The sequence below is a fragment of the Papio anubis genome, chromosome 7 (assembly GCF_008728515.1).
Source record: "Papio anubis isolate 15944 chromosome 7, Panubis1.0, whole genome shotgun sequence".
Lineage (NCBI taxonomy): Eukaryota > Metazoa > Chordata > Mammalia > Primates > Cercopithecidae > Papio > Papio anubis.
Window position 1 is genome coordinate 569,332 of NC_044982.1, and position 24,403 is coordinate 593,734.

General features: G+C 42.0%; 1 long non-coding RNA gene, 1 pseudogene and 1 gene segment (V, D, J or C); 2 read left to right on the plus strand and 1 right to left on the minus strand.

Annotated features, from left to right (window-relative positions):
• The first annotated feature begins 5,516 nt into the window (after positions 1 to 5,516).
• LOC101001553 lies at positions 5,517 to 6,249 on the plus strand. The segment is given in 2 exon segments: positions 5,517 to 5,722; positions 5,808 to 6,249. Coding segments are annotated over 2 exon segments (498 nt in total).
• Positions 6,250 to 6,449: 200 nt separating this feature from the next.
• Positions 6,450 to 10,623, plus strand: LOC116275921 (annotated as a pseudogene). The gene is made up of 3 exons (XR_004185366.1): positions 6,450 to 8,609; positions 8,713 to 9,039; positions 10,167 to 10,623. The product of XR_004185366.1 is annotated as an immunoglobulin heavy variable 3-49-like (transcript).
• LOC116275928 lies at positions 9,999 to 14,834 on the minus strand. The gene is made up of 3 exons (XR_004185370.1): positions 14,723 to 14,834; positions 13,333 to 13,530; positions 9,999 to 10,235 (listed from the first exon to the last, which is right to left on the minus strand). It is a non-coding gene; the product is annotated as an uncharacterized LOC116275928 (long non-coding RNA).
• Positions 14,835 to 24,403: the final 9,569 nt, after the last annotated feature.

Below are 24,403 nucleotides of genomic sequence, written 5' to 3' on the forward strand. Positions count from 1 at the left end.
CTAAAGCTTCGGCAGCTTCCACATAGTGTTTAGACTGCCAGTGCACAGAAGTCCAAAATTTAGGGTTTGGGAACCTCTGCCTAGATCTCAGAGGATGTATGGGAAAGTCTGGATGTCCAGGCAGAAGTTCGCTCCAGGGGCAGGGTTCTCATGGAGAACCTCTGCTAGGGCAATGTGGAAGGGAAATGTGGGGTGGGAGCCCCCACACAGAGTCCCTACTGGGGCACCACCTACTGGAGCTGTGAGAAGAGGGCCACCATCCTCCTGACCCCAGAATGGTAGATCTACCATGAGCTTGCACCATGCACATTATCTATTCCCTGGGTTGTCTAATTCTAGAATTCCCATAGCGTAGAATCACAATTGGCAAGCTGTGCTCCTTTGTGGAACTTCATCATCAACTAGAGGAACTTCACATCAACTAGACAGTGCTGACATGCAGTTTCTTTAATTTTTAGTATTATTCACTTTATTACTTCTAAAGCTATTTAGCAGCTTTTTTGACCTGCTTTATTAAGTGAAATGGTTTTATGCATTTATACAGACATCAGATATTTTCTGTATAGTCTGCATTCCATGTTAGGATCCTTAATCTCTTATTTACTTTTAATTTTTTATAAAGTAAGGTCTAGCCTTCCTGCTGTACATTGTGTGGAATTTGACAAATTTATGACATCACATATCCACCATTGCAGTATTACATGTGATGGTTTTGTCATCCTTTAAAGTCTTCTGTTTTTTACACATTCTCACCTTTTACCCAAATTCCTGGCAAATACAAAATTTTTTATTTTGTTTAATGTTTGGCCTTCTCCAGATTATCACGGATAAATTAAATTATATATTGTGTAGCTTTATCAGACTGGTTTATTTTACTTAAAAATATGCATTTAAGTTTCATTCGTGTGCTTTCATGATTTGATAGCTGTTCTTTATAATGGCAAAATTATTCCATTATGTGAATGTACCAGATTGTTTATTCACCTACAGACGAACTTTTTGAAGTTTTATAGTTTTGGGGAAATATGAATGAAGCTATTGTAATTACTCATGTATGCTTTTCTTTGTGGACATACTTTTAAAGTCAGTTAGATAAACACTTAAAAGCGTGATTGCTGGATTGCATAGTCAAAGTGTGTTAGAATTTGACTAAAATTGCCTCCTAGTAGTTCTGTGAAGTGGGGGGCACTCAGCCGACTCTGTCTCCTTGTGGGAGGAATCCCAGTGCTTAGGGTGGGGCCTCCTAGATGGATAGAGGCCCAGTTCCCTCTCAAGCCTTAGGGACAGCAGCACCTCTGCTCTGGATGCACATCTAGGAAACAGATGCCCCAGATGTGCATTGCCCAGGACCACAGAGATACTCAGGACTCAGGTAGGAAGGGGCTCACTGAGGAGTAGATGTGGACTAGACAAGGAGGCTTTCTGGATAAATCCTGGGTCCTCCTTTAGCTGAACCATATCAAACCATCGGGAGATCTTCCACTACATTTTGGTAACCCATGCCCTGAACTTTCCAAACTCTAACACAGTAAACTTGGTGGAGAATTTAGCTGGAAGTGTGAAAAAACTGAAATGAAAACGACTCAAGTTGATTCTGTAACAATTGATCATTTTCCAGGGAACATCCCAACAATATTGATAATAATAATGTTAATGTCAAAATCCACACACTGTCAACATGATGGAAGTGTGTCTCATGGTATAATGAATTTATTTACTTGAAAATTGTGTTCACACCAGTCTTTTCCCACAGAAAATCCCACTTTCTCTTCTCACATGTCAATTTCGGCAGCCTGATCCTCAGAGTTGGAATCAACGTGTCCTCAGGATATAGGAGGGGAAATCACTAGCATGGCCCTGGAGTCCTGGTGCCAGATCCTTCTCCATCTTTTTGGGAATCAAATGCGAATAATCTGTATCAATTTGAAGAACTTTATACATAAATTATGATTCCATTTGCAAGAATATTACCTCACATACACACATAGGTTTTTAATATTTGTTTGTTGTCTTTTCCATAATAATCTCTTATAGTGTTTTACATTTATTTAACATATTAGTTTTATTTTAATTTCATATCAGTTTCCTCATTCCTTCATCTTTGTATTGCATTTCCCTATAACTATCACGTATTTTATATACTTTGCAATGTGAAGCTCCTGGTGCAGGCAGCAGGGGGAGGAGAAGGAAATGGGTCACACTCCTGACTCTCCCTGTACAGCCGCAGGTTCCCAAACACAGAGGTCCCTGCTCTGCACCTTCCCTGGGGACAGCTTTCTTATTGGTGGGTCCTGTGTTTAGTGTGGGGATTTCTACTTTCAGGGGCTGCCCGGCCCAGGTATGCACTGAATCCACTGCAGGAGTGGAAATAAGCTTCCAAAACACAGTATCACCCGAGAGACAACGGAGTTCATCCCTGTAGTGCCATGTGAATTCCAGATTCCTGAGCAGAGCCCCAGAATCATAAAACTTATCATATGTGTCCTGTGCTGTGGGTATTCTGTGTCCTTGCACGTTCAGCTATGTGTGTGGTGCCACTTACACTTAATGAGATGAGATTCCTGCTGCTTCTGTCGGGTCACTGGTGATGTCTGAAGCTACTTCTGGTTTCTGCTTTAATATGTAAAGAGCATGTCAATCATCACCCACATTCTTACAATAATATAAGCCTGGAAAATTGATCGTCAATGATTTCTTATATGAGTTGAAGAAATGAAATTGCAGGGAAAACCTGGACCCCAAAGCTAGAAAGACATTGCAATAGTGATCACCAGTCTGATGGAACAAACTTTCTGTGGCAATAACATACCAAATTGTAAACAAGACCTAAGGTCACACCGGGCAAGGATTAAGTCACTCATCCCTACAGTTAGAAAAAAAAGAATATGTTGTAACTTCCACAGGAGTTTTTCTGTTTCTCTAACAGTTAAATGAGCACTGGTCCTGAGATAAGCAATATTAAAACATCTGCAGCTCATGGAACTCCAGGCATCGGGTAGCTGTGCCCCTGTTCCACAGCCATAAATAGAGCATTGATTGGACAAGAGACTGATTTCTGTAACTTTCTCTGAGAAGAAACCACTGACCATGGACTTGTCCAGGCCAATTTCTGGAGGCTGTGCACTGTGTGTCTTTCTGTCCCTGCACAAAGCCCTTTTGATGTGCAGGGCCCAACTGCAATTCATTGAGTTCTTAAGTCTTCACCCCAATGCAAACCTGAAATGCATGTAGCATGTGTGTTTGCTTATTACACAGGGAGCCTGCACATCTTGTGAATATCCATAGCTCCTTCTATAGGCTGCTGAGTGTGTCCACTTGGCCAATCCATTTGTTTGAATTCATTTCTCATCTCTCCCTCTCTTGAAGTGCCTGCTCACAGTCTCTGTGGGAGGCTTTGCTTCTCAACCTGTTAAGATGGCTGCCCTGCAGCTTCAACCCTTTATCAGAAATAAAGTCTCCTTTCTAAATTTATACATTGGGTGATTCTTTGGTTAGCAGCACAAACTGGCGGGAATAGTTCCATGGTAATTTCATAAATGTCTGGAGGACAGATGTGGACAGGGTTAGGGTAAGATCTCCTGGGGACCACACACCCCACACTGTTATGGAATTCCCTCCAGAAACGTCTGGGTCCTCAAGATGACAATCCCAATAAGTTGTCTCATGGCTCTGTCATCAGGAGAACTATTCTCTGACAAATATGCTGAGATCTTCCTCTAGACAGATTCTACAGAGAAAAAATACTTTTCAAGATCTTTATTCTATGTGAGGGGAAGGGATTAATTTCCGTCCCAGACAGCTTCATCTGAGCCTTCCTGTGTCATGGAAATGGGGTACAATTAATAAAACAACTGGGATAAGACTCAAGAAAATTATCTGTGGATGCTGCATCCAGGAGTGGGAGTACAGGATGGAGGAAAATCTGCTGTACCACTGGAGACTGCTTGTAAATGGTGAAACTTGGAGAAAGAACAGCAAGAAACCATTGGAATTCAATTTCAAGAATATATACTGCTCCCCTACCCAATAATCACCTCCTCAACAACATGATTAATCTGGATTAGAGAGAAAAGTGTGGCAATGCACAGACTCTGTCCAAGGACTAGAACTTAGGGAAACCAAAGACAGTGGGAGAGAACAAGTCAAGGAGAGTGAAGCGATTTAAAGCCTCTGAGACCAGCAGCTTCAGGACCAAGGTCACGACCCTCTCCCTCAGTGGCCCTAGATCTGCATCTCGTGGGGCATCTGCAGGGTTCCCAGGTGAGAATGGGCAAAAACAAGGAGAAGACACATTCCCAATCTCTGGTAGTACTGAGCTTGTTTTAGCTCTGTTTGAAAAAAAAAAACAATAAAACAAAAACAACAGCAACAACAACAAACATAACAGGACTAGGGTCAGAGCTGAAAGCACTTCTCTTTGGCAAGACACTAGGAAGCAGGGCAAATTTGAGGCTCGTTACTGTGCAAATATGCCACTGTGTGTATGTGTGTCTGTGTCTGTGTGTGTGTGTGTGTCTGTGTGTGTGTGTGTGGTGGGGGACTTTGAGACATAGGGTCTGTGTGTAAAGTAATAATCTGACGTGATCTTCAACCAGAGAATCATACAAAAGAGGCTGCCCCAAATTTGTCATCAGTTCCGTGACTTCTCATGTGTCTGGACCGTGTCAGTGCATCTGGAGCTCCAGGGAAGGGGCTCCCTGGTGGCTTTAGTGATTCCTCGCTTGCTGTGCTGAGGTCTCCCTGTAGATTATGTTGGGTTTTCTAAGGCCTATTTTCTATTCTAAGAGCTGTTGTGAGAAGTAATCGCTGTCGCTGAAGGAGCATTCTGAGCCAGGGCACAGCCACTTCTTACTAGGTTTGAGATGCTGGGAGAAAAATTCTCTGTACGACCAGACAGGAACTTCCATGCAGGGCGGAAGCTGAGCTTCAGTGGGTTTTGGGATGCACCCTGCAGAGGATCCAGCCCTCGAGCAGGAATACAGGAGACTGGGGAGGGGTTTCCTCTTAGTGACTGGATATTCCTTATTTCAAAGCAAAGATGACATAAAAGTTAAATAAATATTTAGCAAGTACTGATGTGTTAAATAAATAAATATTTAGCAAGTACTGATGTGTACATATACAAGTATTCTCTTGTATATGTAGTCTATACCTACTTCAAAAATTAATGTAAACCACCTTTAAAAGAAGAAATGTCTAGACCCTTCAAATGTATTTATAGTCAGGAATTGAGAGGTTGTTTTATTAACTCAGTGGGTGTTACTATCGGGAGACACACTCATCCCAGAAGTTAGATGTGCAGAGGGCAAGGCTCAGGGAAAGTTCACCTTGACAGTGAGCCACAGGAACAAGGAATCACATTGAGGACCATGTCCTGTGAGATTCTGGGTTTCTGTAAGACGAGTTCTGTCTTCATGGACATCTGAGCATGTCGGAGAACAAATATCATTAACCAATGATCATGGCATGGAGCTCTGTATCCCGCTGTGGCGTGGTCCACGTGTCACCTATCTTCTTCCTCAGGGTGGGGTGGCCTGAGCTATGAAATACCTGCCTCATGAATATGCAAATGCACTGGTGTCTGCCGAGGTAAATACAGATCTGTCCTTGTCCAGAGAACATCACACAACAACCACATCCCTCCCCTACAGACGCCCCAGAGCACAGCACCTCACCATGGACTGGACATGGAGGCTCCTCCTCTTGGTGGCAGCAGCTACAGGTAAGAGAATCTTCAGTTCCAGGGCTGATGAGGGGACTGGGTCCGGCCAAGTGAGATCTCATACACTCCTGTGTACTCTCCACAGGCGCCCACTCCCAGGTGCAGCTGGTGCAGTCTGGGACTGAGGTGAAGAAGCCTGGGGCCTCCGTGAAGGTCTCCTGCAAGGCTTCCGGATACACCTTCACTGACTACTACATGCACTGGGTGCGACAGGCCCCTGGACAAGGGCTTGAGTGGATGGGACGAATCAACCCAAAAACTGGTGGCACAGACTACGCACAGAACTTCCAGGGCAGAGTCACCATGACCAGAGACACATCAACGAGCACAGCCTACATGGAGCTGAGCAGCCTGAGATCTGAGGACACGGCCGTGTATTACTGTACGAGAGACACAGTGTGAAAACCACATCCTGAGAGTGTCAGAAACCCTGAGGGAGGAGGCAGCTGTGCTGGGGCTGAGGAGATGACAGGATTTATGAGGTTTAAACATGTTTAGAAAATGGGTTAAGTAATTGACGAAAAGAAGCAATAGAAAGATGTATACACTCTAATTATATAGGAAATACTGTTTTCAACTTTCACCCTGTAAGTAACATTCATGGAGTGGGAAAGGCGGCCATCAATCAGGCTGATGCGAACATTCCCATGGAGGCTTTTGGGGACATACATTTTAAAATGGAATGGATACGTCACTTGGAGCAGGATTACTTGATCACAAGGTAAGACTAAATACAATTTCTAAGAAGTGGCCGACATTTCTTCCTAAATGTCTTTGCCACTCCCTTTACACTGCATTTATTTGAAAGCCCTTTTTAAGCTCACAGCAAAGTTGAGTAGAATAAACAGAGTTCCCACGTACTCCTGCCCAAGACATGCACAGCCTTCTCCATGATCAACACCCTGCACTGAAGTAATAAATAACTTGCAACGGATGAACCCACATGGACACATTCATTGTTTCCTTTTCTGGTGGTCCCTGGTGTAACAAGCCTAAGCTACCTTGATGTACCTGAGGTTCTTCAAGTGGTCACGGGGAATTACGCCAGGTAGAGGGAAAGTGGGCGGGGCCGTTGCTCTTTGCACTCTTTCCTCAAGAATCCATAAAATGTACATTGACTTGGAGCTCCTGTTTCTCCTGGTTTTATAGGCCCCTTCCCCTAGGATAAGGTTTCCAAGTGTTTACAGCTGGGGTCCCCAATCCCCACGCTGTGGATCCGTTAAGGTGTGTGTTGTGTTAGGAACCAGGTCGCACAGCAGCAGTTGAGTGCAGGCGAGCGAGCATCACTGCCTGAGCTCCGCCTCCTGTCAGATCAGCTGCACATTAGATTATCCTACAAGCAGATTCTATTGTGAACTGTGCATGCAAGGAATCTAGGCTGAGCGCTCCCTATGGGAATCTAATGCCTGATGATTGCAGGTGGAGCAGGTTCATCCCGTAACCACCCGCCACCCTCACTCATGGAAAAATTGTCTTCCACGAAACGGTTCCCTGACGTCAAAAAGGTTGGGGACACTGGTATAGAGGCAGGTCTGTGCCTCGGAAAGCCAGCAGCTTCTGGTGAATCCCATAAATAATGACCTTTAATGAGAAATGGAGACTTGGGTCAGGAGGGACTTCGTGAATAATTCCCTTCAGCTGCATTCTAAACATGATAAGCTCTTTTCTGGATAAAGCACTTTGTGCAGAAAATGCAAACACATGCATGGGATCCAGGCAGGAAAATAGCTTCCTTTACAAAGTGGTTGGGCACCTGGAAGGAGCTCTCAGGGTTGGCCACTGTATCCTTTGCTGGCTGCACTTTAGCCAGAGGCCTGAGTCTCATTGGTCTTGCAGCGGGAGAGCCTCACAGGGGTCACAGGTTACAAAAACGCCTGTCATCCTCCAGCTGAGCAAGCCCATCGCGCGCTTGTCAGTGTCAACCCCATGAGGGGCGCACTCGGGAAGGTGACAAGACGCTCACAAACCTCCTCCCACCAAGTATCCACCACCACACACTCAACTGCAACCCGTGCTCCAGAAAGGGACAGGGGCCTGCAGAGATAAACAGAACGGAAGTATTTTCTTACCTGGGAAAGACACTGCCAAATACCCCATGTTTCAGGAAGATTAACTCATAAGTGTTCAGGAAGTGACTGAAGGACAGTGGTGGGTGAGGTGACGGGACAGCCTCTAGGCTGCACATGAGGAGGGTTCCCTCCCCACGCAAGCTTATTCTCCAGGAGCTGCACCAGGATCTCATAGAGGATCAGGAAGGATTCTGAGAACATTCTTCTGTGGTGCTGCCTAAAGGGGGAACATAAATTATAAAAAAGCAATCAATTCTAAACAAAGTATCACATTTGTTATCACACTAGGCACATCCACCTCTGTCCTGGAGCTGTTTCAGGGAGTAATTGGGGCCAGTGATGAGGAGCACAGGCTCGGGTATCGGGGCTTACTCATCCCAGACATGAGCTCTTAGACACATACTTAGCATTTCTACATGGAGAAACCATTGGCTCTGACAAAACATAATTTGCACAAATATGTACATATAAAATAGGGTGATCATTTCACAGTGTTTATCACAGCATAATTTTATAATGAGACAGCATATTTTCCAAATATCATCATTGTCACTAAACTACTGCAAGGCACAGTCATCTCATTTGGGAACCGTCTTCTCCTCAGGCGTCCCACCCCGGAGCTTGCCATATAGTAGGAGACATGCAAATACCATCCTCTCTCTGCTGATAAATCCAGCCCAGCCCTGACTCTGCAGCTCTGGGAGAGGAGCCCCAGCCTGGGATTCCCAGGAGTTTCCACTTGGTGACCAGCACTGAACACAGACGACCAACCATGGAGTTTGGGCTGAGCTGGGTTTTCCTTGTTGCTATTTTAAAAGGTAATTCATGGTGAACTAGAGACACTGAGTGTGAGTGGACATGAGTGAGAGAAACAGTGGTTATGGGTGGCAGTTTCTGATGCAGGTGTCTCTGTGTTTGCAGGTGTCCAGTGTGAGGTGCAGCTGGTGGAGTCTGGGGGAGGCTTGGTCCAGCCTGGCGGGTCCCTGAGAGTCTCCTGTGCAGCCTCTGGATTCACCTTCAGTGACCACTACATGGAGTGGGTCCGCCAGGCTCCAGGGAAGGGGCTGGAGTGGGTAGGTTTAATTAGAAACAAAGCTAACGGTGGCACAACAGAATAGTCCGCATCTGTGAAAGGCAGATTCACCATCTCAAGAGATGATTCCAAAAGCATCGCCTCTCTGCAAATGAACAGCCTGAAAACCGAGGACACGGCCGTGTATTACTGTACTAGAGACACAGTGAGGGGAGGTCAGTGTGAGCCCAGACACAAACCCCCCTGCAGGGGCGCGCGGGGCCACCAGGGGGCGCTCGGGACCCACTGAGGACGGGACAGGTCCCAGGAGCAGGTGCAGGGGGAGGTTTCCTTTGTCATCAGCTGGAAAAGTCAGGTTTGTGTTTGCAGGACTCAGGAGCATTCTAGGCTGTGACATTTTATTACTTGTGTTTATTATGAATTTATTGTTAGTATTTAAATTTTAGTAATTTAAAAATTATATATATATATAAGTATACACTTTAATGAAATAAACATTCCTAATTATTTGCACCGATTCTTCCAGAGTTTTATTAACATTTGTTGACATCAGCAGCTACAAAGCTATAGAATGTAAATTTATAACCATAGAAAGATGTATAGTCCAGGCGTGGTGGCTCACGCGTGTAATCCCAGCACCTTGGAAACCCTAGGGGGACGGATCACTTGAGGCCAGGAGTTCGAGACCAGCCTGGGAAACATAGTGAAACTCCGTCTCTACTAAAAATGCAAAACTTATCTGGGCGTATTGGCGCGCGCCTTTAATCCCAGCTACTCGGTAGGCTGAAGCAGGGGAATCACTTGAACACAGAAGGCAGAGAATGCAGTGAGCTAAAATGGCACCACTGCACTCCAGCCTGGGCGACAGAGCAAGATTGGATCTCAAAAAAATTAAAAAAGAAAGAAAGAAAGAAAAATGTGTAAATACACAGACATATGCATATATGTGTAGGAATTCATAATAAACATTACAATAAATTAATTCTAAAAATATGTCCTAAAGAATCAAACTTAGTGATGAGTTAATGTGAATTATTTGAGTATTTCATAATTGGTTTTGGTTGTTTTTAATTATTTACATCAATTAATTTATATTTGTTCATTTAACTACTGTTAAATAATGGTCATTTCAAATGTGGTTGTCACAATAAATGATAAGAATTTGAAGTGATAAATGATAATTATCTTAATCATTTCTTAATTATCTTAGTTATTCCATATTGTATTCACAAATCATAACATTGCTTATTACCTGGTAAATATAAACAACCATAATTTGTGAATTTAAAATTTTTTATTTTAATTTTTAAAATTTATTCCAGATCATTATCTTTTTCTTCAGTTCCAGATCTCATTTGATCGTCTCGAAGGACCATCCGCACCCCTGTCTCCTGAAGACTTCTGGGAGTGGCTGCAGGATGGGCAGAAGCGGACACCTCATGTGAGTCCATATGACCTGGAGCCTCCCTCTCCTCGGGTTAGGCCATCTCCTCAGGATCACAGGCTAGTACTGGAGGTAAAACCTCTAAATGTATTTTTTCCAGCTACCAAGTCATAGGACAATAACGGAAGCATCCTTGGGGCAGAGGACCATAATGCCACAGTGCTAGTAGGAGTACATTTGTCCAAGGGAGTTCCAGGGTTTATTAAAATTATGATAATTTTAATGTAAGAATATAATTCTTCTAAACTTATGTGGAAGATTATGGGAGGTTATAACAATGCCATGCTTTAGTATCAGCCATGCATCACAGAATCACTTTATAATAGTTCCTTTCATGGGTGTACTTCACTCAATTCATGCAAAACCTGGCAGGTTAGAGGCTAAAACTACAAAATACAAAAGTTTTTAACCATCTGAAAGGGCTGTAGCCTTTTCTCAAGGAATTATTTCAAGACATGGAGAACAGATAGATGATAAATAAAATACATTCACATCCCCGTAAGGAAAGTTTACCTAAATGTGTCCAAAGGGCCCTGCGGCTTGGTTTCCGTCTAGGTCCCAATGTTAGGGTTCTTCCAGGATTTTGTGGCTAGCTGGGTCACACCTCGTCAAGAATTAACCTCTGCTATTCCCTCAATTTGTTTATTTAATCTGATAACCAGTTTGTCTATAAACTGTAGAGTTGAAATGCAACAAATATGCATTTGAAATAATCTGGCACAAATTATCTAAACAAAGTTGATAATGATGTTTTCTCATTCATTTGTATTTAAGATCAGAGGCTAAGCCTTGATATTTTTGATAACATCTGTGGCTCTCTCAGCAGTTTTCTCTTCTGAGGATATGATATGGTGTGGCAGTTTTCTTAGCTTCAGTGTTACCTCTTTTTGCGTTGACTTCCACCTTTATACTTGCCCGGAATCTGGGATATAGGAGTGCCTCTAAGAGTTCCCTAACGTGTCCATTTTGCCGGGTTTTCCAGAACATATTAAGAAATAAAGCGTATTCAATTAAGGAAAGAAGAAGTCAAATTGTAGCTGTTTGCAGATGACATGATTGTATAGTTAGAAAACACCATCGTGTCAGCCCAAAATCTCCTTAAGATGATAAGCAACTTCAGCAAAGTCTCAGGATACAAAATCATTGTGCAAAAATCACAAGCATTCCTATACACCAATAACAGACAAACAGAGAGCAAATCATGAGTGAACTCCCATTCACAATAGCTTAAAATAGAATAAAATACCTAGGAATTGAACTTACAAGGGATGTGAAGGACCTCTTCAAGGAGAACTACAAACCACTGCTCAATGAAATAAAAGAGGACACAAACAAATGGAAGAACATTCCATGCTCATGGATAGGAAGAATAAATATTGTGAAAATGGCCATACTGCCCAAGGTAATTTATAGATTCAATGCCATCCCCATCAAGCTACCAATGATTTTCTTCACAAAATTGGAAAAAAAAAACTACTTTAAAGTTCATATGGAACCAAAAAGGAGCCCGTATTGCCAAGACAATCCTAAGCCAAAAGAACAAAGCTGGAGGCATCATGCTACCTGACTTCAAACTATACTACAAGACTACAGTAACCAAAACAGCATGGTACTGGTACTAAAACAGAGATATAGACCAATGGAACAGAACAGAGCCCTCAGAAATAATATCACACATCTACAGCCATCTGATCTTTGACAAACTTGACGAAAACAAGAAATGGGGAAAGGATTCCCTATTTAATAAATGGTGCTGGGAAAACTGGCTCACCATATGTAGAAAGCTGAAACTGGATGCCTTCCTTACACCTTATACAAAAATTAATTCAAGATGGATTAAAGACTTAAATGTTAGACCTAAAACCATAAAAACCCTAGAAGAAAACCTAGGGAATACCATTCAGGACATAGGCATGGGCAAGGACTTCATGACTAAAATGCTAAAAGCAATGGCAACAAAAGCCAAAAGTGACAAATGGGATCTAATTAAACTAAAGAGTTTCTGCACCGCAAAAGAAACTACCATCAGATTGAACAGGCAACTTACAGAATGGGAGAAAATTTTTACAATCTACCCATCTGACAAAGGGCTAAGATTGAGAATCTACAAAGAACTTCAATTTACAAGAAAAAATCAAACAACCCCATCAAAAAGTGGGCAAAGGGTATGAACGTATGAACAGACACTTCTCAAAAGAAGACATTTATGCAGCCAACATACACATGAAAAAATGCTCATTATCACTGGCAATCAGAGAAATGCTAATCAAAACCACAATGAGATACCATCTCACACCAGTTAGAATGGTGATCATTAAAAAGTCAGGAAACAACAGGTGCTGGAGAGGATGTGGAGAAATAGAAATGCTTTTACATTGTTGATGGGACTGTAAACTAGTTCAACCATTGTGGAAGACAGTGTGGTGATTCCTCAAGGATCTAGAACTAGAAATATCAATTGACCCAGTCATCCTATTACTGGGCATATATACCCAAAGAATGATAAATCATGCTGCTATAAAGACACATGCACACGTATGTTTATTGCGGCACTATTCACAATAGCAAAGACTTGGGACCAACCCAAATGTCCATCAATGACAGACTGGATTAAGAAAATGTGGCACATATACACCATGGAATACTATGCAGCCATAAAAAGGATGAGTTCATGTCCTTTGTAGGGACATGGATAAAGCTAGAAACCATCATTCTGAGCATGCTATCGCAAGGACAGAAAACCAAACACCACATGTTCTCACTCATAGGTGGGAATTGAACAATGAGAACACTTGGACACAGGGTGAGGAACATCACACACCGGGGCCTGTCGTGGGGTGGGGGAGGGGGAGGGATAGTATTGGGAGATATGTAATGTACCTAATTTAAATGACGAGTTAACGGGTGCAGAACACCCACATGGCACATGTATACATATGTAACAAACCTGCACGTTGTGTACATGTACCCTGGAACTTAAAGTATAATTTTAAAAAAGATATCATATTCAACTGACAATTGTAAAATTGGTCGAAGGCAATAGAATAAAGGGATATTTTCTGACCTGTCATGGGTCCATATTGTGATCCTGAGTCTGGGTGTCAGCTTTCCAGTGTTTCTGAACTTCCTCCAGATGAGATGTCCGTCTGTGTGTTCTTGCTCTTTTCCCTGGGGAGAGTCCTCTTGTTTTCCCCAGTTGTTCCCTCCCACAGCTCCAATGTTCTATTATGGTGTTATCACCTTCCAGATTTGCTGAACTGACCTGGAGATTAAGGCTCTGATTCAGTAAGAAAGGGGGAGGTAGTTCTCAATGGAACTTAGGTGAAGAACTCTTTTCCCATCTCAGTTCCTAAGGGGTTGCAACAGTGCCCTTAAGATACTGGTTTTGGTGGCTTGCCCTGCAGAGTGATTTCTTAGTTCTGCCATGGGGATACTGGAGGTGGGTCCAAATGCATTTTCAGGGGTAAGGTTCTTTTTCTCTCAGACAGACACACTGGCAGAAAGATTTTGTGACTTTCCCCATTATTGGGATAAAATGATTCAAGAGGATAGGAAAGCTCTTCAGTATGTGGTCCCTGAGAAATTCACACAATAGATTTACCACACTTGACTTCAAGCAATCCAATATATATGTGTGTTTTTATCTTGTAGTAGCCCACATTTTATATATAGACTCTGCCCCAGTTCGAGCTCTCATACCCTGGCCTTGTTACTGCCTACAAGAACTGGCCACTCCCTGGATTTCAGATTTGATGTTTCTCTTAAAACTTCAAGTATTTAAAATATTTTAAAAATTTACAAAACTCCATTATCTTCTCTGTTTATCTGTTATTGTTGATGTTGTTATTATAAAAAATAAGCAATAAGCAAAATACATTCTTCATCTACGTACATTTCAAAATTGAGTTGCAGATTTTTTGGTAAGACCCAGAGTAATAAAAGAATGCAAATGTTGTACAGTTGCTTAATAGAAAGACAAATTATAGTATATTTGTTCACTAAAATACTACCCATCAGAGTACATGGCCAATGTTACCTGAGACCTGGGAACAACAAGGTAAAAAAATAGCTGAGTATTTATATTGAGTAAAATAAGCCAAACAAATAAGAATATATACAATGTAATTTCATTTTTATAAATTCTGATAAATAAAGATATATCTAAAAAAATATAATGAAGATCAGTAGTTGCCAGGGGAAATAATAGAAGAAGGGAAGGGGAGAGGAGGAGGAATACACAGCAGAACAAAGAGGAAATGTTGAGAAAATTCACTTGTCCACTTTCTTGATAATGATGACAGTCACATCACGTTTATTAATTGTACATTTTAAATATATGAAGTTTATTATCTTTCAATTAAGCCACGTAGAATGTATTACAAGCAAACAAATGGAAATTTAGACAGGCATGGAATAATAGAAAGATACAAAAATATGTTAAATGTCACAAGTACCTGAAAATTAATGTGCCTGGCCCCTAGTTCTCTCCACATTTTCAGGTGAGAGCTGGAATGCGGCAACGTCACACATGCTCTTATTACGGAGGTGGGTTCTGAAAACCGCAGTAGGAACGTCCAGCTTTGTCCTGGAGTTGGTTTAGGGAGCAGTCAGAGCCAGTGACAAGGAGCACAGGAGCAGATACTGGGCTTCACACATTCCAGACAGGAGCTCCTAGATGCATACAGAGTCCCCACCACGTGTGGGTTCACTTGCACATCTGTAAATGGAGAAAATATTGACTCCTACAGAACATAATTTACACAAATATTTAAAGATGAAATAGGGTGATCAGGGCAAAGTGCTTATCACAGTACAATTTCATAAGAAGGCAGCATATTTTCCAAATTCCATCATTATCTGCAAACTTCTCAGGGCACCGTCTTGTCATCTAGGTACAGCCTACTCCTCAAGCGTCCCACCCTGAAGCTTGCTATATAGTAGGAGACATGCAAATAGGGCCCTCCCTCTACTGATGAAAACCGACCCAACCCTGACCCTGCAGCTCTGAGAGAGGAGCCTTAGCCCTGGGTTCCAAGGCACTTCCACTTGGGGATCAGCCCTGAACACAGAAGACCCACCATGGAGTTGGGGCTGAGCTGGGTTTTCCTTGTTGCTATTTTAAAAGGTGATTCAGGGAAAACTTGAGAGATTGAGTGTGAGTGGATATATGAGGAGAAACAGTGGGTTTTGTCGCGGCAGTTTCTCACCAGGCTTTCTCTGTGGTACACAGGTGTCCAGTGTGAGGAGGTGCAGCTGGTGGAGTCTAGGGGCGTGGCTCTAGGGCTTCCCTGAGACTTGTCCTGTGCAGCCTCTGGATTCACCTTGGTGATCCATGGCATGCACTGGGTCACGCCAGGCTCGGGGAAAAGGGCTGGAGTGGGTCTCATTCATTAGTTACACTGGTAAAACCATACCACTCGCTGGCTCGTGAAGAGGGCCGATTCACCATCTCAGGACAACGCCAAGAACTCGCTGTCTCTGCAAATGAGGCAGCCCACAAGGAGCCGAAGGGACACGGCCGTGTATTACTGTGCTAGAGACACAGTGGGGGAGGTCAGTGTGAGCCCGAAGACACAAACCTCCTGCAGGGGGTCCCCATTGTGACCACCAGGGGCGCCGAGACACAAACCTCCTGCAGGGGTCCCCAGGACCACCAGGGGCGCCAGGACACAAACACTCCCTGCAGGGGTCCCCGTGACCACCAGGGGCGCCCGGACACTGGCTCGGGGCTGTCTCAGGGCAGGAGGAGCCACGGTGCTGCTAGGCCTGGCTTCCTGTCGCGGTCTGCGGCTGCCTCATTTGTCAAATTTCCCCAGGAACGTCTCAGTTTACAAATCTGTACTAACAGTTCATGTCTGTAAATGCAAAACGTTTTTGTCCTTTTTGTTTCTTTTTTTTTTGTAACAGGAAGACACAGCCTCACCTCCATAGAAACAACAGTGCCACTCTGGGTGCGGATAATCCTCCTGTGATCAGCAGGATGAAAGTCGCGAGGACTCTCGGGGAACCTGGAGAGTGTTTGCCAGTTAGACTCAGGGCAGAGTCCTCCATGGGAATCTCTGATTAGAACAGGCTTTCGGTGAAACCCCGTCTCTACCTAAAAATACAGAAAATTAGCCAGGCGAGGTGGGCCTGTAGTCCCAGCTTCTCGGGGAGGCTGAGGCGGGGAAAGAATGGCGTGCAGGGAGGCCCGGGCTTGCAGTGAGCGAGATCCGACCCTGCACTCAGCCTGGGGCACAGAGCAAGACTCTGTCTCAAAAAGAACAGGCTTTGAGTTCTGATGGGAACCAAGAGAGACGCTCACTCAGGGTTGGGGTCCTTGAAACCTGATGGTTTTCACTGGTCCATCTCCCTCGTCTTGAAAAACTGTGCACATCTGACTCAGACTGATTCAGTTGACAGTCTCTCTCTATATATTCTCTCTCTCTCTCACGCACACACAAGTGCACGCTCACACACACACGTCCTACAATGAAAAGATCATATGATCAAGTAACAATATGATGGCTGCTCTGAGCCAAAAGTAGAAGGCTCAAAATAAAACCTATCTTGTCAGCACCTTGATCTTGGAGTTCACAGCACGGATAAATGAAATAAAATGAATGCTGCGTGAGTCCACAAGTATGATAGTTTGTAATGGCAGCTTAAACTGATGAAAGAAAATTTGGGGTTCAGAAGTGGAATTCTGATGTTACAATTATTTAAACATTGTGAAAGTAGCTTGGAATTGGGTTGTGTGTAAAATGATGGATACCATTGACATACATGAAGAAATTTTTATATTGAGGGTCATTCCGATAGACAGAAATGAGTAGAGTGGTTTTGGAAAGTGGAGGAATGGTGATCCTTATCATAAATTTGTTAAGAACTTGGCTGGACCGTGTTATAAAATTAAGTGGATGATAACTTGTGACTAGTGAGAACTTGTGAGTAGCTGAGAATAATTCTAAGTAAAGTGTTGAAGGTATTTTGCTTGGTTTCTCCTGAGTGCTTATAATAAGTGAGGTAGATTAATTAAAATCAGAAAAACTATAAACTAAAAAGAATACAAAAGCTGAAGGCTTAGAAAATTCTCAACCTATCCATATTGCAAAAATCAGAAAGTGTATTCTACAAAGAACACTGAGTATATGGCTCAAATATCACTCAGTAAGAAGCCTAAGATACTCTATGAAAAGAAACATTTCCAGTTTTAAAGAATGAGAATTGACCCAAGTAAATTTGAAGAATACTGTTAGATTTTTCAGATTCAATGGCCTGGAATAATAGAGCTATTTGGCTGCAAATGTACATGATTCTTCTTGAGGGGAGAAAAATAAGCTTTAAATTTATTTAGAAACCATCAGACCACTGCCTTTATTTTAACAGACTAGAAAACCTGTTTCTAAAACCTTGAGGAAGAAACCACCCAACAGAGGCTTGGGTTGGGAGCACCAGTAAGCCCTGTGTGTAGGGCTGATGAGGCCTTTGACATGGGAGCTTGGCCTAGCAGTGCCTCAGGAGCGGTGCCTCTGCCTGCAGCCTTGGAGTTGATTCTGCTGCCCCAATAAGAGGAGAAGGAAAAAGATTTTTCTGGAGAAGATTACACTGGGGGCTTAAAGCATATGGCAATTTGTTTTGCTATGCATTGTATTTGCTGGAGACATACCACCCATTTTGCCCCCTATTTTTTTTCCTTTGGCAATGAAACTGTCTATTCTATGCTTAATTCTACAGGACACAGCAGAGGCTGTATCCTGTGTGACAAGATTCAGCATGAAAGGCTCCTATTACCTGAGCCAGATGCATCACTGATCTGCGGCCACCAGTTTCTTAGGTTCATATCACTTTTAGGGACCAAGTACAAATGTCTATAGCATATGTCATTCTTAAACTGCAGAAATGGTGTCGAGGAAGAAGGTGAAGATGAGAGAGCAGGAGGAATTATGAAAATCCAGATAGCATCTTCTCTTCTAGAGTGGAAGGTACACTAGTACTTTTATGAAACAATAAAATAGATGAAATGTGTCATCATCATGGAGTGTCTCACAAGGGCAGTGCACAAATAAATTTCTAAACATATCATCAGGTAAGTGTGATGGATGAGGCTTATTTCCACACAGGGAGCCCATAAATACCCAGATAAGTAAAAAATCCAACACCTGGAAAGAAAAATGCCTCATCTTGACATCACAAACCCATCTCAGTAAGTTCGAGGAGTAACGTGGAAATGAAAAGGAAAATTCAAAAACACATTTATCATGAAATTTTTAGCACATGTTTGAACATTAAAACAGAATTGTCCACAATTTTAGGAAAACCACCCCATGACACCGAATCACTACAGTCATCGAAACACCACTGAGTCAGGTCGAGTTCTAACTGTAGGCAGATCCCAGTCAGTACTGGGGACCTCCCGGGAGGAGAATCAAGGCTCGGGTACATTTACAGAACCAAATTGAGCCACCACGATCTATGGCAAAGTCTTTTGTGAAATTTCACAAAAATTAACAAAAATATACACCAGAAAAAGGATATCCCATTCAATAAATGGTGCCGGGGAAATTGGAAACCAACATGCAGAAGAACAAAACTAGACCCCTACCCTCAACTCACACACACTCAACACAAAATGAATTAAAGACTCAAACTATAAATGTACTCAAACTATACAAACTATATAGACCTCAAACTATAAATGTACTCAAATAAAATGCCAGGACAACTCTTCTGGGCATTGACCTAGGTAAAGAATTTATGACTAACACCACAAAAGCACATCCAAGAAAAAAATAGATAAATGAGAATTAAACTAAAGAGATATTTCACAGCAACAGAGTGAACAGGCAAGTTGCAGAATGACAGAAAATTTTTGCACACCTTGCCTGTGACAAGAAACTAATATGAAGAATTTACAAGGAATTAAGCTCTACAACAACAATGGGAAGAAGAACTAAATAACCCCATTAAAATGAGCAAAGGACATGAGTAGACATTTCCAAAGAACACATACAAATGGATAATACATATATAAACAATGCTCAACATCACTAACCATCAGGGAAATGCAAATTAAAACCACAATAAGATATTATCTTACAAAAGCCATAGTGACTATTACTAAAAACTCAAAAGTATCCGATGTTGGTGAGGATGGAAAGTAACAGGAACTCATCAACACTGTAGATGAGAATGTGGACGAGGACAACCTCTATGGAAAATGGTATGGAGTCTTCCCAAAAACTGTAAATAGAACTGCCATTTGATCCAGCAATCCCGCTATAGGGTAACTACCCAAAGGAAGATAAATCACTATTTCAAAAAGATATCCATGCTTCTATGTTTACCACAAAACTATTCTTAATAGCACACATGTCAACCCGAGTGTCCACCAACAGATGATTTTATAAAAGAACATAGCACACAAGCCCAATTCAATACTGGTCAACCATGATAAGAAATGAAACTGTCTCTTTTGCAGCAAGAAGCCTAGAACCGGGGACAATATAATTAGTGAACTAACTCACAAACAGAAAGTCACATGTCACACGTTATTACTTATAAGTGGGAGGTAACAGTGTGTCCACAAGGATATGGAGAGAGAAATGATGGACACTGAAGACTTAGAAGGATGGGAGGTGGAAGGTGGGAGCATGAGGAGACATTACCTAGTGGGTACAATGTACATTATTTGGGTGATAGTACACTAAAAGCTGAGACCATTGTGGAATATATTCATGTGCAAAAGTTGCACTCATAGCACTTAAATTTATACAAGTAAATGTACAAACAAAAAATTAAAAATATAAAATAATTAACAGTTGACCAATGATCTTAAAATTAAAATTTAGACTGGGCATGGCAGCTCACGCCTGTAATCCCACCACTTTGGTAGGTCAAAGCAGGTGGATCATGAGGTCAGGAGTTTGAGACCAGCCTGGCCAACACAGTGAAACCCCATCTACTAAAAATACAAAAATTAACCGGGCATGGTGGCAGGCACCTGGAATCCCAGCTACTTGGGAGCCTGAAAAGAGTGGGAGAATTGCTTGGAGCAGAGGCGAGGAGGTTTACCCAATGAGCGGTCGTGCCACTACACTCTAGCCTGGGTGACAGAGCAAGACTCCTTCTAAAATAAAATAAAAATAAAATGTAAAAATGATCAATAAATGAAATTACTATCAGTTGAACGTCATTAAAATTAAAGACGTTTTCTACTCAAGTAACTATAAGAACATGAATGTCAAGTTTCAGATGGGAAACTATTTGCAAATCATATAAACACCAATTTAATTATAATAAGAACTCTCAGGACTCAACTGTGAAAAAAAAGAAAAGAAAAAGAAACCTCATGGATAAAATAGGCAACGGTTTGTACAGAAATTTCATCAAAGACGATGTGCAGATGACACATAAGCATATGAACAGGCTCTTAACAGGATTTTCCATTAAAGGAATTCAAATCAAGCCCCTAATGAGACACCACTATACACCTTTTAGAATGGCTGAAATTAAGAAGAAATACAGATAATACCAATGCTGGTGAGCATGCCAGATGTTTCTAGTGTCTACGACACTGTTAATGGGAATGCAAAATGAAAGAACTACTCTGGAAAATCATTTTTAGTTGTTTCTACTATCAAACATGCCCTTAACACATGACCTAAATATCCCACTCTTGAATTTTGCTTCAGAGAAATACAATCTTATATTCATACAAAACCTCTATTCAAATATTCAAGATATTGTGTGTGTGTGTGTGTTGTGTGTGTGTGTTAGAAACTAAAAATAACATAAATGTCTCAAAATCTGAATAGATGAAAAAACTAGGAAGCAACTATAAATTGAACACTATCAGCAAAAAAAAAAAAAGAAAAAATATCAAATGATCGATTCACAAACCATTACAGTTGAACTCCAGGCATTATGCTAAGTGAGAGAAGCCAGTCTCAAGGTGGGGACACAGCTGTAAGCGCTTGCACTGTCAACCCCAGGTGTGTAAGTGGTTTGGGCTGGAGCTCTCTCACATGCTCTTTCTGACCAGGCCCAGATGTTGAGCTTCAGCACTTGCAGATGGAAAATTCTGCCTGTGGTTCGTTGGAACGGCGGTTCGGACCAGTTGGATACGGTTGGGATTGGAAGATGCGGGCAGAACCATTGCCGCTGTTGATGAGACTTTGCTTGGCGTTGGTTCTGGTGGGAGACCTCTGCCATGGGATTGGAGCTTCGTCAGGACCCAGTGACACAGTGGCTGGACCCAGGGCCGGGCCTCCATCCATGAGTGGGGCTCCCTTGGGAAGAGTGAGTCTCTGGCTCTCAGTGAAGCAAGTCAGAACTGAGCCTCAGCATCACGTGCTGTGTGGGCCTGGGGTCAGAGGGCCCAGCCTGGCCCTGGGGAAGAGAGTTTCTCTGGTAGGAGCTGGTAGAAGGTGTCCACTGTCTTCTTGGCTCATGCTGTAGTGGAGTTTACAATACATCATGCTGAGCTGGGATGTGGAAGGAAGGAAGAGCATCTTAGATCAAATATAATGAGCTATTACACTGAGTTTCCTAGATTTTCCTGAATAAATGTTTCTTCACTTGCACTGTATGGTGGCAATTTTAACCTGTAATTTTGCAAATAATTTTCCACTAGTCTCCTGAGGGCATGGATTTATTAGGCCCCTCATGCTGTCAAAGATAAATAGAATATTTTTCACTTTTTAGAGAACCTCCACAGGTTATAAAATAATGGATTGAAGCTTTTCATCCAACACTTCTGGAATACCAACAATTTTCCCTCTTATATGGGTTTTGGCCGGAGGATTAGCATTAAGTGATGTGTTTTCTTTGGGAGAATTGGCACTAATAGCATCATGCCTGCTTGTATTTCTATTTGTGCTATAAACTTCATAGATTTAGAATGTGTGTGGGCGGGAGGGGTGGGGGGCGGGGACAAGGTGTATTTATTCTGCTGTTTCTGTGTTCTCTGGGATGCACGAATTCACGGTTTACTCTGTATATCTCCACATTTTGGGGTGCCTGAATTAGAATAAATGTCAGTGCTCAGGCCCAGGGGCCGGCCCCCACTCCTGAAAAGAGGGGGAACACGACCACCTGGGGGCTCCGGGACCCACAGGCACAGGGCCAGCCTCAGGGGCAGGTGCGGATGGGGTTAAAAACCTGAATTTCCTATCAACCTGTAGCTTCCCTCGAAACAGTTTCCTCTAGGGGCCTTGTCTGGATTCCTCATCCCTGTTCTTCCTGTAAGAGTCTCTAAGAAGAAGAAACATTTGTTGGAACAAGGAAGAAAAATTTTTCACGCACCTAAAAACAGAAATCCACCTAACCACTGATGCCTATTTCTCCAGTATCATTAGGTTAAATGAAACTGCAGATTTGGTCAGTAGGTCTAGAGGGTGCGGTGTTTGGCTCAGCGCGGTGGCTCAGCAGGAACTTCAGGGCCAGTGGGCGGCTTGGGCAGGATGGAAGTGCCTGTGGCAGTTTGTTTTGTTTGTTTGCAGCACAACCTGGTTTCGCCAGAAGTGTCACATTTCTGTGCCTGGCTCACTTGTTTTGATAAAAGAGCATTCGGTCAACATGGGCTAGATATGTATATAACCTCAAAATTAATATCCTTGGAATCATCCCTCAATATGATATATTTTAGAGTGTAACTTGAGCCATTTGAGGATGATTAGGAAAATATTGAAGCCATCATAAAAGGATTTATGCTCTATATCATGAGATGATAATAAAATTGGCCATCCACAAACCAGGAAGGAAGCCCTCATAGATACCTGATGGAAACATCTTGGAAGCCCAGGCCTTCAACACTACAAAGGAATAAATATGTCTTGTTAAAGTCATGCATTTTATGACACTTTGTTAAAGCAGCCAATGAAAATAAGATATCTGGTTTTACAGGTTCCAGAGCTGGAGAGAAATTTGTTTCAGAAATAATGGTATCAAGGCTTAAGCAGGCATGGTTTAGTAAAATGTTTACATTATGTTTTTTAGCCTTTAGAGTTTATCAAGTTGATGATGAAATGAGTTAAAGAGTTTGAGGACTCTGATCCCAAATGATCAAATGAATTAACTGTGAATGTATAGATGGCCATACATTTCAGGGATGGCCTTGACTATTCTGGAGTGGCCACCATGTGAATTGTAGGATTGCTTTTCCCTATTTCTATGAAGAATGCCATTAGTATGTTGATAGAGATTTATCTAATCACGCAAAATGGCAGGTAGTAGGAACATTTTAATACTATTGAATCTTCCAATCCATAAATGCCAAGTGTATCTAGGATGCATATCCTATGTGTCCACTTCATTTCTTCAATCAATAACTTATAGTTTTTCCTCTAGAAATCTTTCTCTTATTTAGTAACATTTGTTCCTGGAGTCTTTTTGCGGCTGTTGTAGAGTGTTTAACAGTTTCATTCTCAGATGTTTTATTTGTCAGCATGTAGAATCCCAGCAGTTCTTGTGTGGATGGTAGACCCTACAATTTTAATTAGTTTGCTTATTATGTCTAACGGCTTTTTGAGCAGTCTTTGGTTTGCTTTTCAATGCATGAGATCTTGTCTGCAGAGCAGACAATCTGATTTCATTCTTTCCAAATTTGAAGTCATTTCCTTTTCTCTTATCTAACTTCTCTGGCTAGCGTTTCAATTGCTATGATGAATAAAGTGAATAAATGGGCAGTTTTGTCTCTTTTCCACTTCTTAGAAAAAGATTCAATTTTCAAACTTCACATATTAAAATATATATTTCTCTCTTTCTTCACTATTTTAGAATATCTTTATATACACCCAAATTGCGAAATTTTATCCGGGATAGATGTTTGGATTTTTGTTCTATGATTCTCCAAAGTCATGTTCTATGATTCTCTAAAAGATCAAGGTGACTATTGGCGCTGTCTAATGCTTACAATAATAAAGCAGATCAATACAACTCAACTGAATTTCACTTAATATCGCCGTAGCTTCTAATATTTTAATTGTTAGAGACATGCCTATTTCCATGCTATGTTTGCTCACGGGTGTTGGTGCAGCTTTTTGGCTAATTTGTGGTTATTTGCTCTAGAATTAGCTCAAATAATCCCTTCTTATTATGAACTGAAATAAATATTGGCCAAGTTTATTTGATCTTGATCTTTGTGATGCGTGACA